General features: G+C 37.8%; 1 protein-coding gene across 2 annotated transcripts; it reads left to right on the plus strand.

Annotated features, from left to right (window-relative positions):
- Nucleotides 1–457: 457 nt before the first annotated feature.
- On the plus strand, nucleotides 458–13,972 carry LOC108434843 (AFG3-like protein 1). 2 transcript variants are annotated; one of them, XM_017710367.2, is made up of 17 exons: nucleotides 458–821; nucleotides 908–1,019; nucleotides 2,014–2,104; nucleotides 2,264–2,332; nucleotides 2,469–2,578; nucleotides 3,042–3,191; nucleotides 4,281–4,355; nucleotides 4,609–4,733; nucleotides 6,703–6,976; nucleotides 7,205–7,342; nucleotides 7,591–7,744; nucleotides 7,874–7,981; nucleotides 8,525–8,650; nucleotides 9,199–9,425; nucleotides 10,845–11,045; nucleotides 11,304–11,498; nucleotides 12,186–13,972. In XM_017710367.2, the coding sequence occupies exons 2-17, from the start codon at nucleotides 915–917 to the stop codon at nucleotides 12,399–12,401; spliced, it is 2,364 nt and encodes a 787-aa protein (XP_017565856.1). In that variant the 5' UTR covers nucleotides 458–821; nucleotides 908–914; the 3' UTR covers nucleotides 12,402–13,972. The 2 variants fall into 2 exon arrangements, with proteins under 2 accessions (XP_017565856.1, XP_017565784.1); XM_017710295.2 differs by lacking the exon at nucleotides 458–821 and having other exon boundaries at nucleotides 831–1,019.
- The last annotated feature ends 695 nt before the right edge of the window (nucleotides 13,973–14,667 follow it).

Consider the following 14,667-nt stretch of genomic DNA (forward strand, 5'->3'; position numbering starts at 1 on the left):
TTTTCTACGTGAAAACATCCACTGAGAATAACGGACTTATATTTGATTGTTTGCATGTTTAGTAGAGTATTTTAACATGTATTTATTCCTTAGTTAGGTTTCACAGTTTGTGTGAGATATTCGTGACATGTTAATTATATATTTTTAATTGGAACAATATGAACATGTATATACACATGAATAGTAATTATGGTGTTCATATAAAGGATAAAAAGATTTAGCTTATAATCGTAGCTAAACATGAAAAATATGCGGTAACTGGCATGACAATACATGAAATAGAGATTTCAATAATACTTTATATCAGATATTAATATACAGGATCAAATAATTACAAGCAAGAAAAACATAAGCTTCATTAGTATATGTACAAAGAAAGATTAAAAAGGGTAAAACAAAACTAAAACGGCAGGAGATGTTGACATTTTTAGAGTGTAGGTAATATTTATTTGCATTTATTTAACATGCTTTACTGCATTTTAGCGCTTTATATAATAATATATCAATGTAACGTTAAATAAACGTTTGCTCTGTTTAGCGTTATTACGTCATACGTGGCAACCAATCGCGGCTGAGTAGTAGGCTGGGCCTTAGAAAAGCGCTGTGCCACTGTTTGGCTGCCTGCTTACAAAGATTAGCGTCAGGGAAAGTGAAGAGTAAAAAATACCGTAATATTAAATTAACTGCAGAGAGACTGTCGTGTTGTGTAACACCTAGTAATTTTAGGGAAGGAAATAAAAGGATCTAAGCCGCGTACTCGGTACGATTATGCGGTCTGAGCAGGCAGCACCCGGGCGCCCTCCAGCATTTGTTTACTAACGGTGTGTACACAGAGGGGGGGGTCAATTATTTAATTTTTTATTTGAGAGCGTCTTTTCCTCGTATTTACGATGAAACTTTATCCCAGCTGTAAGATGGTTCGGCTCCTGCGGTTCACCACTGCAGGCTCTATGAAGTTTTGGGCGGACTCCTGGAGGAGAGGGAGCTGTGTATTCAGCACGAACAGCGCAGCTGTTAGGGTGAGACTTTTGCCTTCATTTTTGGAAGTGACCATCTTTCCAGGTTAACTTTGCCTACGAACTGCCCTGATTTTGAGGGCCACACTAAACCTTCACCTTGCATTTTTCGATTGTTACAAGCGATAGAATAACCTTTTTGGTCTCACTGAAAGATCCAGTAACGATGGCATACTTTAGGGGCATAAGTTTGTTGGTTCATGACAGAAAAGGCTTTCTTCTGGCACCCCCCCCCCCAACTTTATTTTCATGTGGGTGAAATCTTATTAAAGTCTGTGAGATGTTCTGACCTCAAGGATGGGGAATATACTTCACTTAAATTTCACTTATGAGAATCACTAGGAATGGCAACAATTATGGCACACATAAATTTGAGAAAAATTGTTATTTCATAACATTTAGGAAGTTTTGTATTTACTATTATTCTTTCCTTGATCTTTAGGAAATTTGGATAATGCAAACTGATTATGTGAATTTCAGATATTACAGATATTTCATAGAAATGAATGTGTTTAGGTAACAAAGTTGAATTGAGGGACACAACCACAGTGCCCATTTTTCATAACCTGTAATGGACGACTCCTAAAAATGTAGGGTATTCCAAGCATGAGATGTAAAACAGATTCACAAATTAATGCAAAAATGACAGAATTTCTGAAGTATCTAAATCTTTACATTTTAAGGTAAGTTTTAGTTATAATGCACTGCTGGTTTCTGTAGCTAGGTATTAGTAACGTTTTAGCTTATTTATCTGGTACAGGCATAGGGGTTGCTGTGAAGGAACTTTACAGCATGTACCATGTACAAAACCAAAATCTTTTATGTGCCTATTTGAACATAGACTATCAGTGGGACACATGGCACCCAATTTGTGGAATCGCTCATAAACAAATGAACATCATGTTGTTTGCCCCTTAACGCTTTGCTTCTGAGAGTTGCTGATGTTTAACAGCAGTAAACATAAACATTAATATTTTTCCTCTCCCTGTCTTTCCAGAATGTTTCTCTGCACCGAATGAAATTAAGATTGGGATCAAGTGAAACATTGCTGTCACATTTGCGTGCCTTCTCAAGCAAACCACCTAAAGGTATTTTTCATAGCACATGTATTGTCTGTTAAACCCCCAAGAAACAGTAGGAAAAGTGGGAACCACTATAATTGCATTTAATGCATTTGTTCATTCAGCTTCACCAAATTCATTGTAATTCTTTTTTAGACTATTTAAAAGTTATTTGCATTTACTCAGGATTTGAGAAGTTCTTTCCAAAAAGTGCAGGCGCCCCCGGTGTTAATAGGTCAGCTGCTGAACCCAAGGGTAAGACTGTCTAACTACAATTGTGAGACTTTTTATTCAGTTATGAGATTTGCAACATCCTGCCACTCTTGGTTTTCAATAGATTATATAAATATTATTACTCTTGTTTTGTCATGTGAACTTCTGCGTGGTTCAGTGAAATCAAATCAGCCAGAGGCCCAGGGAACGAGAGGTGGAGCAAGTGGAGGAGGAAGAGGTGGGGGTGGTAAAAAGGAAGATGACAGTCGGTGGTCCCGCATCCTTAAAGTAAGTTTCCATCTTTTAATTACTCTATCCTACTTAGTAAGTAGCATTTTTTCATAAAAATAAAGTAATGGAAAATTGCAATCACAGTAATGGACTAATGCTGATAGGTAGACAAGTGTCTTCTTTTGCTTTACAGAGCTTAATTGTATGTGATTAAGAATGCTGTAAAATAAATAAAATTCACCCATTTTACCACAATAACCCACTGCCACCTGAACATTCTGCTCCTCTGCCTTACAATAAATACATAATCAAATATCGGTTTGAAAATTAGTCAAATCTAAACTTTATAAATCATTAAATGAACCAAAAGTCTCTGTTTAACCAAATCAGTTACTATTTTGAGTGATTAAATTTGGCAGCCAATGTAGACACAATTTTGTTTATGGACGTTTGTTACAGCGAACAGTTTTGTAATACATAAACCCCAACCCCCTATCCCTGCTTTTTGATTATGTAATAGGGAGACTTCCCATGGGATGAAAAGGACTTCCGGAATGTCATCATTGCAGGAGCTGGAATGCTGTCAGTGTTCGTTTATTTGCACTTCAGAGACACAGGAAGAGAGATATCTTGGAAGGATTTTGTTAATTATTACCTTGCCAAAGGGCTGGTAAGAAACAGTTTACTGAAGCTTAAAACTTTGACATTATGATTTAGAGAAGTTAACTCCCTTAATTTCATGCAGTAAATGGTGAACAGTAAATTGGTGATATTCATACACTCACACCATGCACCAAACCCAATTCTGAAAAAGTTGGGACTGCATGTGGAGAATACATAAAAACAGCAGTGATTTGTAAGTTCACTTTGACCTATATTCAAAGAAAAGCTGTACAAAGACCAAATGTTGAAAGTTTTATCTTATCAACTTCATTTTTTCTTGTAAATATAAACTCTGTTGATTGAATCCTACAACATGTTCCAAAAGGATTTTTGGTATTCACCCTTTACAGAGCATAATATTATTAAAAGTGCTGGGAATCTGGAAACATCTTTGCAAGGCCAAAACCCACAACTGAATGCCAATGACCTTTGGTCTCTCGGATGACACTGCATTTAAAACCAGCAGTTTTGTACATTTCTGGAAGCTCAGTGAAAGAAATGTACACATTTTGGAGCAAACATCTGTTGCCTTTTAGATGCTGTCTTTTTCAGGGACATCTGTGCTTATTTCAATATGGTGACAGAAATATTATTAAAAAGAAATATTATGCACATGTTACAACAACATGGCTCCATAATGAGAGTACAAGTGCTAGACTGGACTAGATTGGTGGTGCATCATGAAGTGCAAAGTACAACAATGAAGGCCACTTTTTTCCCCTTTCTTTCTTCCTTCCAGCTGAAGAGTTGCAAAAATTCTGCTTTCAAAACTGGATACATTTGTGTCTTCAGTCCCCAACATGATATTAAAATGAAAGGTGATGCACCACAGCAGTAAACAGGCTCTTGTCCCAACTTTTTTTGGAATGTGTTGCAGGCATCAAGCTGGAAATTAGCACATATTGGCAAAAAAGTTCATATTTTATTTTTGTACTGTTTTCATTTTAATACAGGTCAAACAGAATTTACAAATGACTGCTTTCTGTTTTTAATGACATTTCACACTGCTGTGATCAGAATAAGTTTTCTATTTTGTTATGAATTATGATTTAAATGTTTTATTTTTATTTTATTATTATTTTTTTTTAATAAACAGGTTGAGCGCCTTGAAGTGGTTAACAAACAATATGTGAGAGTGCTTCCTGTTCCAGGTGTAAATACATCAGAAGTGGTGAGTGATCTGTGAGAAAGTATTTGTTTTGTACAGTGGTGAAAATCAGATAAGAAAATGACATACAAATGATGATGTATCACTAAAACTGTGGCCAAATAGCACCATCTTGCTTTCAGTTTCTAGGAAAATATGTATATGTAATTTTTTATGATTTCTGGTTTCTTACTATTTTTAAGTCACACAAGTTGAACTTCAGTACTATTCAGAATGCACCTTTTGGTTTCAGCCTTTGTTGTACTTTTCTTTGCAGAATTATGTTTGGTTCAACATTGGCACTGTTGATACATTTGAAAGGAATTTGGAGCAAGCAGAACGTGAGCTGGGTTTAGAGGATCCACATAAACTTCCGGTGGTATACAGCACTGAGAGTGATGGGTGAGTACATCAGGGTTAATAGTATGAACTGCTTATTAGGGATATGCCAGTTGTGTGCTGATACAAATTTTTCATGTATTTATTTGCCAGTGCTGATACAAATTATAATGCATAAATATTTGTTATGTAGAGATTGCAGTAGACTCTATCTACAGTGGGGCAAAAAAGTATTTAGTCAGCCGCTGATTGTGCGAGTTCTCCTACTTAGAAAGATGAGAGAGATCTGTAATTTTCATCATAGGTACACTTCAACTATGAGAGACAAAATGAGAAAAAAATCCAGGAAATCACTTTGTAGGATTTTTAAAGAATTTATTTGTAAATTATGGTGGAAAATAAGTATTTGGTCACCCACAAGCAAGCAAGATTTCTGTCTCTCAGACCTGTAAGAAGCTCCTCTGTCCTCCTCTCGTTACCTGTATTAATGGCATCTGTTTGACCTTGTTATCTGTATAAAAGTAACCTGTCCACAGCCTCAAACAGTCAGACTCCAAACTCAACCATGGCCAAGACCAAAGAGCTGTCGAAGGACACCACGAAGAAAATTGTAGTCTGCACCAGGCTGGGAGTGAATCTACAATAGGCAATTTATGTGAATAAATCAACTGTGGGAGCAATTGTAAGAAAACAGAACACATACAAGACCATTGATAATCTCCCTCGATCTGGGGCCCCACACAAGATCTCATTCCGTGGGGTCAAAATGATCATGAGAACGGTGAGCAAAAATCTCAGAACTACATGCAGGACCTGATGAATGACCTGCAGAGAGCTGGGACCAAAGTAACAAAGGCTACCATTAGTAAGCTGATAGGGACTCAAATCCTGCAGTGCCAGGCGTGTCCCCCTGCTTAAGCCAGTACATGTCCAGGGGCGTCTGAAGTTTGCCAGGGAGCATATGGATGATCCAGAAGAGGAATATCATGTTGTCAGATGAAACCAAAATAGAACTTTTTAGTAAAAACTCAACTCGTCGTGTTTGGAGGAAGAAGAATGCAGAGTTGCATCCCAAGAACACCATACCTACTGTGAAGCATGGGGGTGGAAACATCTTGCTTTGGGGCTGTTTTTCTGCAAAGGGGACAGGATGACTGATCCGTGTTAAGGGAAGAATGAACAGGGCCATTTATCATGAGATTTTAAGCCAAAACCTCCTTCCATCAGTGAGAGCATTGAAGATGGAACGTGGCTGGGTCTTCCAGCATGACAATGATCCCAAACACACTGGTCAGGCAATGAAGGAGTGGCTCCGTAAAAAGCATTTCAAGGTCCTGTAGTGGCCTAGCCAGTCTCCAGATCTCAACCCCATAGAAAATTTGTGGAGGGAGTTGAAAGTCCGTGTTGCCCAGCGACAGCCCCAAAACATCACTGCTCTAGAGGAGATCTGCATGGAGGAAGGGGCCAAAATACCAGCTACAGTGTGTGGAAACCTGGTGAAGACTTACAGAAAACGTTTGACCTCTGTCATTTCTAACAAAGGTTATGTTACAAAGTATTGAGTTGAACTTTTGTTATTGACCAAATACTTATTTTCCACAAATAAATTCTTTTAAAATCCTACAATGTGATTTCCTGGATTTTTTTTTTCTCATTTTGTCTCTCATAGTTGAAGTGTACCTATGATGAAAATGACAGACCTCTCTCATTTTTCTAAGTAGGAGAACTTGCACAATCAGTGGCTGACTAAATACTTTTTTGCCCCACTGTACCTGGATTAGTGGAGGAAATATATATATATATATATATATATATATATATATATATATATATATATATATATATAAATATATTTCTATATAGTTACAAATGTTGTAAAATTAATGAAATGCAGACATTTTAGCATCGTATTCCAGCAGTGTAAATTACGTGATAGACTTGTTAATTCCTTACAGATTCCTTATTGCAAATGCACAATGATTGAATAAAACATATTTGCTAACATTTTTGCCTCAATTACACTTGACAACAGGTCATTCCTAATGAACATGCTCCCGACTGTTCTGCTGGTTGGTTTCCTGCTCTTCACTCTGAGACGGGGACCAACAGCAGGAGGGAGCGGAGGCAGGAGAGCAAACAACCCCTTAAGCATGACTGAGTCCACAGCTAAAATAATCAAAAACAAGATCAATGTTAGGTTCAGGGATGTTGCTGGGTGTGAGGAGGCCAAGGTGGAGGTCTTGGAGTTTGTTAACTTCTTGAAGAACCCAAAACAGTACCAGGACCTTGGAGCCAAAATGCCAAAGGTAATGTGTAATGGTGGATTTTGTTATGGTGTGTTGGATGCTTTCTCAAGCTGTCCAAGAACCAGATCCATAAGAGAACTGACTCATGGAATCTAATTTACGTCATGAAGTGCCTAAAAGCCAGTGCATGAATCAAGTGTATAATGATCCAATCAGTGAAGATTTGTCATTGCTTTTCCCCTTTTCTCTAGCTGTTTGTGATTGTTTTGTTTGGCAATTGTCTTCCAGGGTGCAGTGTTGTCAGGCCCACCTGGCACTGGAAAGACTCTGTTGGCAAAAGCTACTGCTGGAGAGGCTGGAGTTCCATTCATTACAGTTAATGGCTCTGAGTTTCTGGAGATGTTTGTTGGTGTTGGGGCAGCGCGGGTGAGAACTGCACTTGGAGCACAAGAGATTATATCAGAGTGTTGCTTAGTTCAGTTGTTCTCTCCTACAGTTATTTTGCTTCGAGGTTGTAAGGAATAATTTTATCACTGTCTTTTCAAGGGTAACATTGTTCTTACAACAGTAAAAAAAAAAAAAAGGTTTTATCACTGTTTTGTCTCATATGTGAGATATTTTGGAATTCTGAGTAATTTGCAAGCCTCTAAGTAATTATCTTTTAAATGTTGCAGGTAAGGGACATGTTTGCCCTGGCCAGAAAGCATGCTCCTTGTATTCTGTTCATTGATGAAATTGATGCTGTAGGCAAGAAGAGAGGCGGAGGGCACTTTGGTGGGCAAAGTGAGCAGGAGAACACGCTCAACCAGCTGCTGGTGGAGATGGATGGTAAGTTTGTGGTTGTGTTAGGGTGTAGAGTAGCCATCAATTTTGTGTGTCTAATATTCAAACTAGTCTAAAATTCCTTATCAACATTTGCCAATTTGAAAGCGCTTTTGTTGTATTCTTCACCTTCAGGCTTCAACAACAGCACTAATGTGGTGGTGCTGGCAGCCACCAACCGCATGGATGTGTTAGATCCTGCACTTTTGAGACCTGGAAGATTTGACAGGCAGATCTACATAGGTATGGCCTATATTTCTTCTTACTGTTGTTTGCTTTTTTTTTTTTCCCCCAAATTATTTTTCCAGATTTGTTTATTCTGAAGGCACGATTAACTTTTAGCCATCCAGAATTCCTATGCTGCCTGTTTGAGTCAGCCTGGCAAAAGGGTTCCCTGTGCATCCCAGTACACTCATACTCACTGAACTGAGGAGCTGTTTGGTGCAGCTGTGTTATGTCAGCAGCTTTCATTGTTAGGTGGGAATGCCACGGTGGTTGAAATGGTTTATCTATTATTGTGGAGAGCTTTGCTCCCACTTTAGTACAACTTGCACAATGGAACATTCCTTTTTGGGGCATGGAAAATGAGGGGGAGTGTGTGAGAAAATAGAGGAAGAGTTCTTAAAGTTCTTAGTTATTCTTAGAGCCCTCATATAAACACTGGAACTGTTGTCAGATTTAAAGCAAATGGTTCTCATCCTCCAGGTGTTATAAAGTGCCCTCCCTTCTTTTTTCCTCTTCACTATTTTTCCATTTTTTCCTCCTTTACCTGTCTGTCCAAAATAGGACATCCTGATATTAAAGGAAGGGCGTCCATTTTTAAAGTGCACTTACGACCACTGAAGCTGGATTCCAGCTTGACCTCAGATGCCTTGGCCAGAAAACTGGCAGCTTTCACACCTGGCTTCACGGGTGAGACAGAGCTTTTATTTTCTTTTGATTTTAGACTGGCAATGAACTGCAGTTGCTCTCCTATAATAGAAACTTACTGAAATTAAAGTATGAAAATATTAAATAGGTTCTCTTTATCTCTTTGAATCTTCATGAATTATACTTTTATTCCCTCTTTTTATCAGTTTTGTTGATGATTCATGTGCTGTTCAAACACAGCTGAATAACACTGACAGCTATTCAAGAACAGCAGAGACAAGTTCTCAGACTCGCATCACAAGTTTACAAGTCTTGAATTCTCAGATGACTGAACTGAGATGAGAAGAGCTATGTAGGCATTATTTATCATCAATGTTGTAACACAGCCTCATATATCAAAATTGATAACTTTATAGGAGAAAGGAAAGGTGTTTTTAACTTTAAATGGATATTAATGTAAAGATTTTACTCTAAGTAAGTTGGGCCATTGGTCATTAAATGTCCACACACTGAGTCACTGAGTAGCTGGCCTTTTCAAATAATGTTACAAAAAAAATGTATAAAATAATTATGTAAATGTCTTCCTGCAGGTGCTGATATTGCCAATGTGTGCAACGAAGCAGCGCTCATTGCAGCCCGTCACCTCAGTCCAGCCGTGTCCTCCATACACTTTGAGCAGGCTGTTGAGAGGGTGATTGGAGGCCTGGAAAAGAAGACCCAGGTGCTGCAACCTGCTGAGAAAACCACTGTAGCATACCATGAGGCTGGTCATGCAGTGGTGGGCTGGTTTCTGGAGCATGCTGACCCACTACTAAAGGTACATGTGGTATAAAAGCACTGTCTGTTTTGTCTGTGGACAAATGAAAAGACAATTATTTGGAACAGAGTTAGTGGTAATCAGCTTGTGTCTATAGGTCATTACATAAGAATTTGACTTGTAAGGAATAAAAGATTTTTTTGTATTTATTTTGGGTGATTACATTATTCTCATTTATTTATAGTTCAAATTCATTTAGTTCATTTCACAATCTTTTCTTAGTGACAGGTAAAAACAGGATTGACATACTATGGGCATATAATATATAATATAATGACTTGTATATGCATAAACATTGAACTATACTAATGAGGTAAAATGTTAGTAGTTTCAAATTAGAATTAAAAGTACAACACAAGGCACTTGAAGCTGCACTATGTAAGAACTATGTTGACCTCTCTGGTGGAAACACATGTGGAAGAACATTTTGTAACATCTGTTGTGCTTTGGACTCCCCATGAACAGATAAATTAGATGTTTATGAGCATGTTAAAGCATGAAAGAGAACTTTAAGAATTACTTGTCCTCTGATGGTGTGAGTTTTCTTCATCATATCTTCATCAGTATAATATTGATATTACATTGAGACTGAAGCATCGAGCCTGATCTTCCTTCTGAGCCTGTTTGTGTGACGTTAATGTGTAAAGACATGTGATGTGGTCTGAAAAGATCCTCGACACCTCTGACTTTTCAAACTTTATAGGGTAACTCACAGCAGTGCACGCACACCATATTTTAGCCTATTTTCCCTCCTGAATGAGTTATGCTGCTTCTTTCAGTTTTAATAAACAAAAACGTTTAATAAAATTATGTTCGTCAGAGAAGCTAGGGAATTCAGAGTAAATAGGCAAGTAAAATAATGGCCTGCTTTCATAGATATGTGCATTTCTTTAATTTCATTAGTGGTTCAAATACAATGTTTCATTGTGACTGTACATTGCGAAAGAAACCCCCTTTTGAAACAGTAATCTGTACAAAAACTATAAATGCCTTCCGGAAATAGCCCATGCAGTTCATATAACCCATTTTACTTATTTTAAACTGGGTAAATTTCATAATTTGATTTAAGAAAGCTTTCTCAGAATTTTTGTCCCTATTGGGAAAGATATCAGTTTCTCTTTACTTGAAGGTTTTTCTTGGTTTTGGTTGCAATTGTGTGGGTTTATCATTAAGTGCACATTTGTACTAAATTTTAATAGTAGTTGATTGTATTAATCATGTCATCTGTTATTGTATTCACTGTAGCAATATAAATATCCCTACAGAACCGTTTATATTCATGCAGATACTGTCTTTTTATAGATTTGACGGGTTTATATTTAAAGGGTTTTGCTTTTTGCGCCTGTTTATATACAAAATATATTTGATCATATTTTGTATATGTGGCTCAATATTCCTTTTATTTGTTTAATGCTTCAGGTGTCCATCATTCCTCGAGGAAAAGGACTAGGCTACGCTCAGTATCTTTCTAAGGAGCAGTACTTGTTCAGCCGAGAACAGCTGTTTGACCGGATGTGTATGATGCTAGGAGGACGCGTAGCAGAGCAGGTGTTTTTTGGCAGAATCACCACAGGTGCACAGGATGACCTTAGAAAAGTCACACAGTCTGCTTACGCTCAGGTTGGAGTCTGTTTTGTTAATTTGGTTTCTAAATCAGTTTTACTGCATAGGTGGGTAGTTTAGGTCCAAAAAGTTAAAATCTTCCCCAGGAATTTCATCAGTCTGGACACCTCTACTGGTGTTTTCAGCTCACTAGAGAAGTCAGGAATTTAGAACAAAATCCTGGGGAAGGTTTTTACTGTCTGGAACTGAATTACCCACCTCTGCTTGAATTTTAGTTTTCTTGCATTAAACATCTGTTTGTCTCTTATGCCACAGATTGTGCAGTTTGGAATGAGTGACGTGGTGGGTCAGATGGCATTTGATCTCCCTCGGCAGGGCGAGCTGGTGTCAGAGAAGCCATACAGTGAGGCTACTGCTCAGCTCATAGATCAGGAAGTGCGCTCTCTCATCAGCAAGGCCTTTGAGAGGGCCCATGAACTCATCACAGAGAAGAGAGAACTGGTGGAGCAGGTATCTAGATCAAGACCATTTACCACAATTGTTTGGGATTTAATAAACACAACAGATCAATATTAAATAACTCAAAACTAAAAAAATAAAACTCATCACAGCTTCCACTTTCTAACTTTTTCTCCAGCAGTACACAAACAAATCTTCATTCTCTCCCTTCAGAGCATGTGTATGTTAATTAGTAGGCTTTTGGCCTCTCCCAGAAGGCGCTCTAACGCTGGCTTCATGTGGTGAGACAATGCAGACCTCACCAAAGGCAGTGCTAAGAACACATAGAGAGCCCTTATAGATGGCAATTTTAACACCAAAATGGGACACCTAGCAGGCTTTCATGGGACAGTAAAAGGGCTAAATGTAATATTTGCAGCTGGTCTTAACTGGTCTCTACTTGTAGTTTGATTCAAGGTGACTTTGGGACCCCATTCATCATTCCACAATTAGCAGTTGTAATCTAGGGATGTCACTTTTTACAATGAAGACCAATTAAATCAAAACAAATTATTCATTGAAGAGGTTCATTATTCATTGAATAATGATGTTTATTGATTATTTATTATTAGTTATGATTATTCATTGGTGTTTTTCTGGTGTATTTTGCAGCCTAGGTTAGCCTATCTGATATGGCACAGTTTTCAATAAAAAAACTTCAATGGATGACTAAGTGTAATACCCTCATGCATCTCTCAGGTGGGAAAACGCCTTCTGGAGAAGGAAGTTCTTGAAAAGGCTGACATGATGGAACTGTTAGGCCCAAGGCCCTTTGAAGAGAAGTCTACCTATGAGGAGTTTCTGGAGGAGACTGGTAGTTTTGAAGAAGACATCAGCTTGCCAGAGGGCCTCAAAGACTGGAACCAGAGCAAGGGTGGTTCCTCACAGCAGCAGAAACAGGCAGTGTACCTGTAGACCTCAGCTCTAGCTGGGTTAACAGAGGAAAGGGGGATTGAGAGTTGTGATGGAGAAGGACTTTGGCTACAGACACACTTTTTGTAACTGTAAGTAATCATATTGGAGGAGTGATGAGATTCCTCCATTGACCGGATGTGTGCAATCGTTAATTTTTGAATGTGTTCATGGCATGTTGCTTTGATTTTCTTGTTTAAGGGAAACTCAAAAAAGTTTAAAATAATCTGTTACTGAAAGCCCCTGCAACCATGACTGAGAAGCAGCTTAGAAAGTGTGTGTGTGTGTGTGTGTGTGTGTGTATGTGTTACTGAAAGCTTTGATTCTGGGATGCAATGAACCTCATACTGTTGTCAGTTCCATAAGCGCAGTGAACAACTTGACTCACTTTTTCTTTTTTTTTTATAGATGCAAAGATTTTAATATTTAGTCTGGAATTTAAGTGCCTTCACTGGAGAACAAACACATTTCAGTGTTACTCTGGTGCTTGACTCAATGACTTTATTGCATTCCAGGCAGTAGGTGCTATTTTCCCTTTGAATACTGTCATTGCAGTGTGGCGGTAAGTAATAAGTTTGAGTTGGCAAAGTTGTGTTGACTGTACATTGTATTTTTGTCCTCAGTCAGAAAGCTTAAAGCACTGTAATGGAATCACTGTGTCTTGTCTATTTTGGACATTAGTTATGATACAGCTATGACTTGAGTATTTGTAAGTAGCAAAGTCAATGAACTGACTGTGTATTATATGAATGCACTTTGTAATGCTTTTAAATGTTTCTGGTTAAAGTTGTTTAAAGGTCTGTTTCTAGTCAGGTCATGATCAGAGTGAAGGAAGTGCTGATGACCTGATGAGTAGTTGTAAATGATTGTGTTGTGTATTTTTATGGTACATTTGACTTTATTCTTTTATTTTCAGATTATTTCTTTTTGGTATGTTTTGGCTATTACTTTATGAAGTTGGTTTACAAGAGAAAATTGGGCTTCTCGTGTTGAAAGGGATGCAGTATTTTTGAGAAGCAGAGTTTTGAACACTTTTTCTTTTGTTGTAGAAAGACCTGTTACGCTGTTATATGCTCTGCATAAAAATTCAGTCTTCACAGAGTGCCTACTAAGAGTGTGTTTCTAGTCCTCTATGGACTTGTGTCTCCTGCCATTTTAGGAGGTAAATACCACCCTGATCGAATAGACTTGGAAGTAGATCCTGGATTTCCTGCATGTGTCAGGTCTTTTCTCAGGAATATTCAAGTATGTCTACCTCACTGAGGCACTCTGTCCATCTGTCTCTTTCCTTAATCTTGGACTGACAGTTTTTACAAATATTCCATTTCATGCTGATTTCCTCAAATTCCTTGATCCAGCTGCTGAAGCTTTTCCTGTTATTTTAGGACATTGCAATTGTGGTAATGTCTTATGTCAGAAAATCATGTAAAGAGATATTTCTGACATAAGATTTAACTGGACTTTGCAGACTGTTATGCCTTTGTGGCTTTGTGCAGGGTGTTCTACTGTGTGAAATGTGAAAATGCAATGTGTTAAAATGATGTAACTTGACTATTAAAACCTGTAAAGATGAATTTCAGATCATATCCTTTTGTGTTCACACAAAAAGACTTCAATGAATATTTTGAAAACTAGTTCATGGCCTAGATCAGTGTGAGAATGTGACAATGGGAACACTGTGACCTAAATATGCTGTATCTGTGCAGATATTTGTCATTATGTACTGTAAAGTGTGTGTTACCATTGACAGCAGTTAGCAATTCCTCATTGCTGAATTTACATTTAGAATGCCAGCTTTACTGTTTGCTTTTACTTAGCATCATAAGATTTTTCTGCAATAGCAAAGTGAAGCTGTTGACTGACAGCAGCAGCACTTGGCAGTGTCTGTTGAGCTTAAATTAGCTTAAATCTTGTATTTCTCCTGATGTCCACTTCTGACATTTTTGCTTTTTTTATTTTGTACGTAATACAGAAATAATTAATTTCTACTTGAACATTTTCCAACCTCTCTCTATCCTGTACAATTAACCAGAGTGTTTTTGTTGTTGTATCTTCATGGCTGATGTATGTAAATTATCTCTTCTGAAACACTCCTTATAACTTCAGCATGAACAGGCTAAACTGCTGTAGGCTAAATAGGAAATGTCAGTGTTTTGGTTTTTTGTTCATAGCACAAAAGCAATGAAACCAAAATGGGTTGTTTTGCAGCCAAATAACCATGTATAGATTGGGTCAGGGAGTGAATGGTAAATTGTGAAATTTTAACAGC

The sequence above is a fragment of the Pygocentrus nattereri genome, chromosome 7 (genome assembly GCF_015220715.1).
Source record: "Pygocentrus nattereri isolate fPygNat1 chromosome 7, fPygNat1.pri, whole genome shotgun sequence".
NCBI lineage: Eukaryota > Metazoa > Chordata > Actinopteri > Characiformes > Serrasalmidae > Pygocentrus > Pygocentrus nattereri.

Excerpts from the sequence above, each read along its gene's own strand:
- LOC108434843 (XM_017710295.2), top strand. The coding sequence starts at position 891 with ATGAAACTTTATCCCAGCTGTAAGATGGTTCGGCTCCTGCGGTTCACC. Across the intron at positions 7,982-8,524 it reads TGACAGGCAGATCTACATAG|GACATCCTGATATTAAAGGA; the intron begins GTATGGCCTATA and ends TGTCCAAAATAG. Across the intron at positions 11,046-11,303 it reads CACAGTCTGCTTACGCTCAG|ATTGTGCAGTTTGGAATGAG; the intron begins GTTGGAGTCTGT and ends CTTATGCCACAG.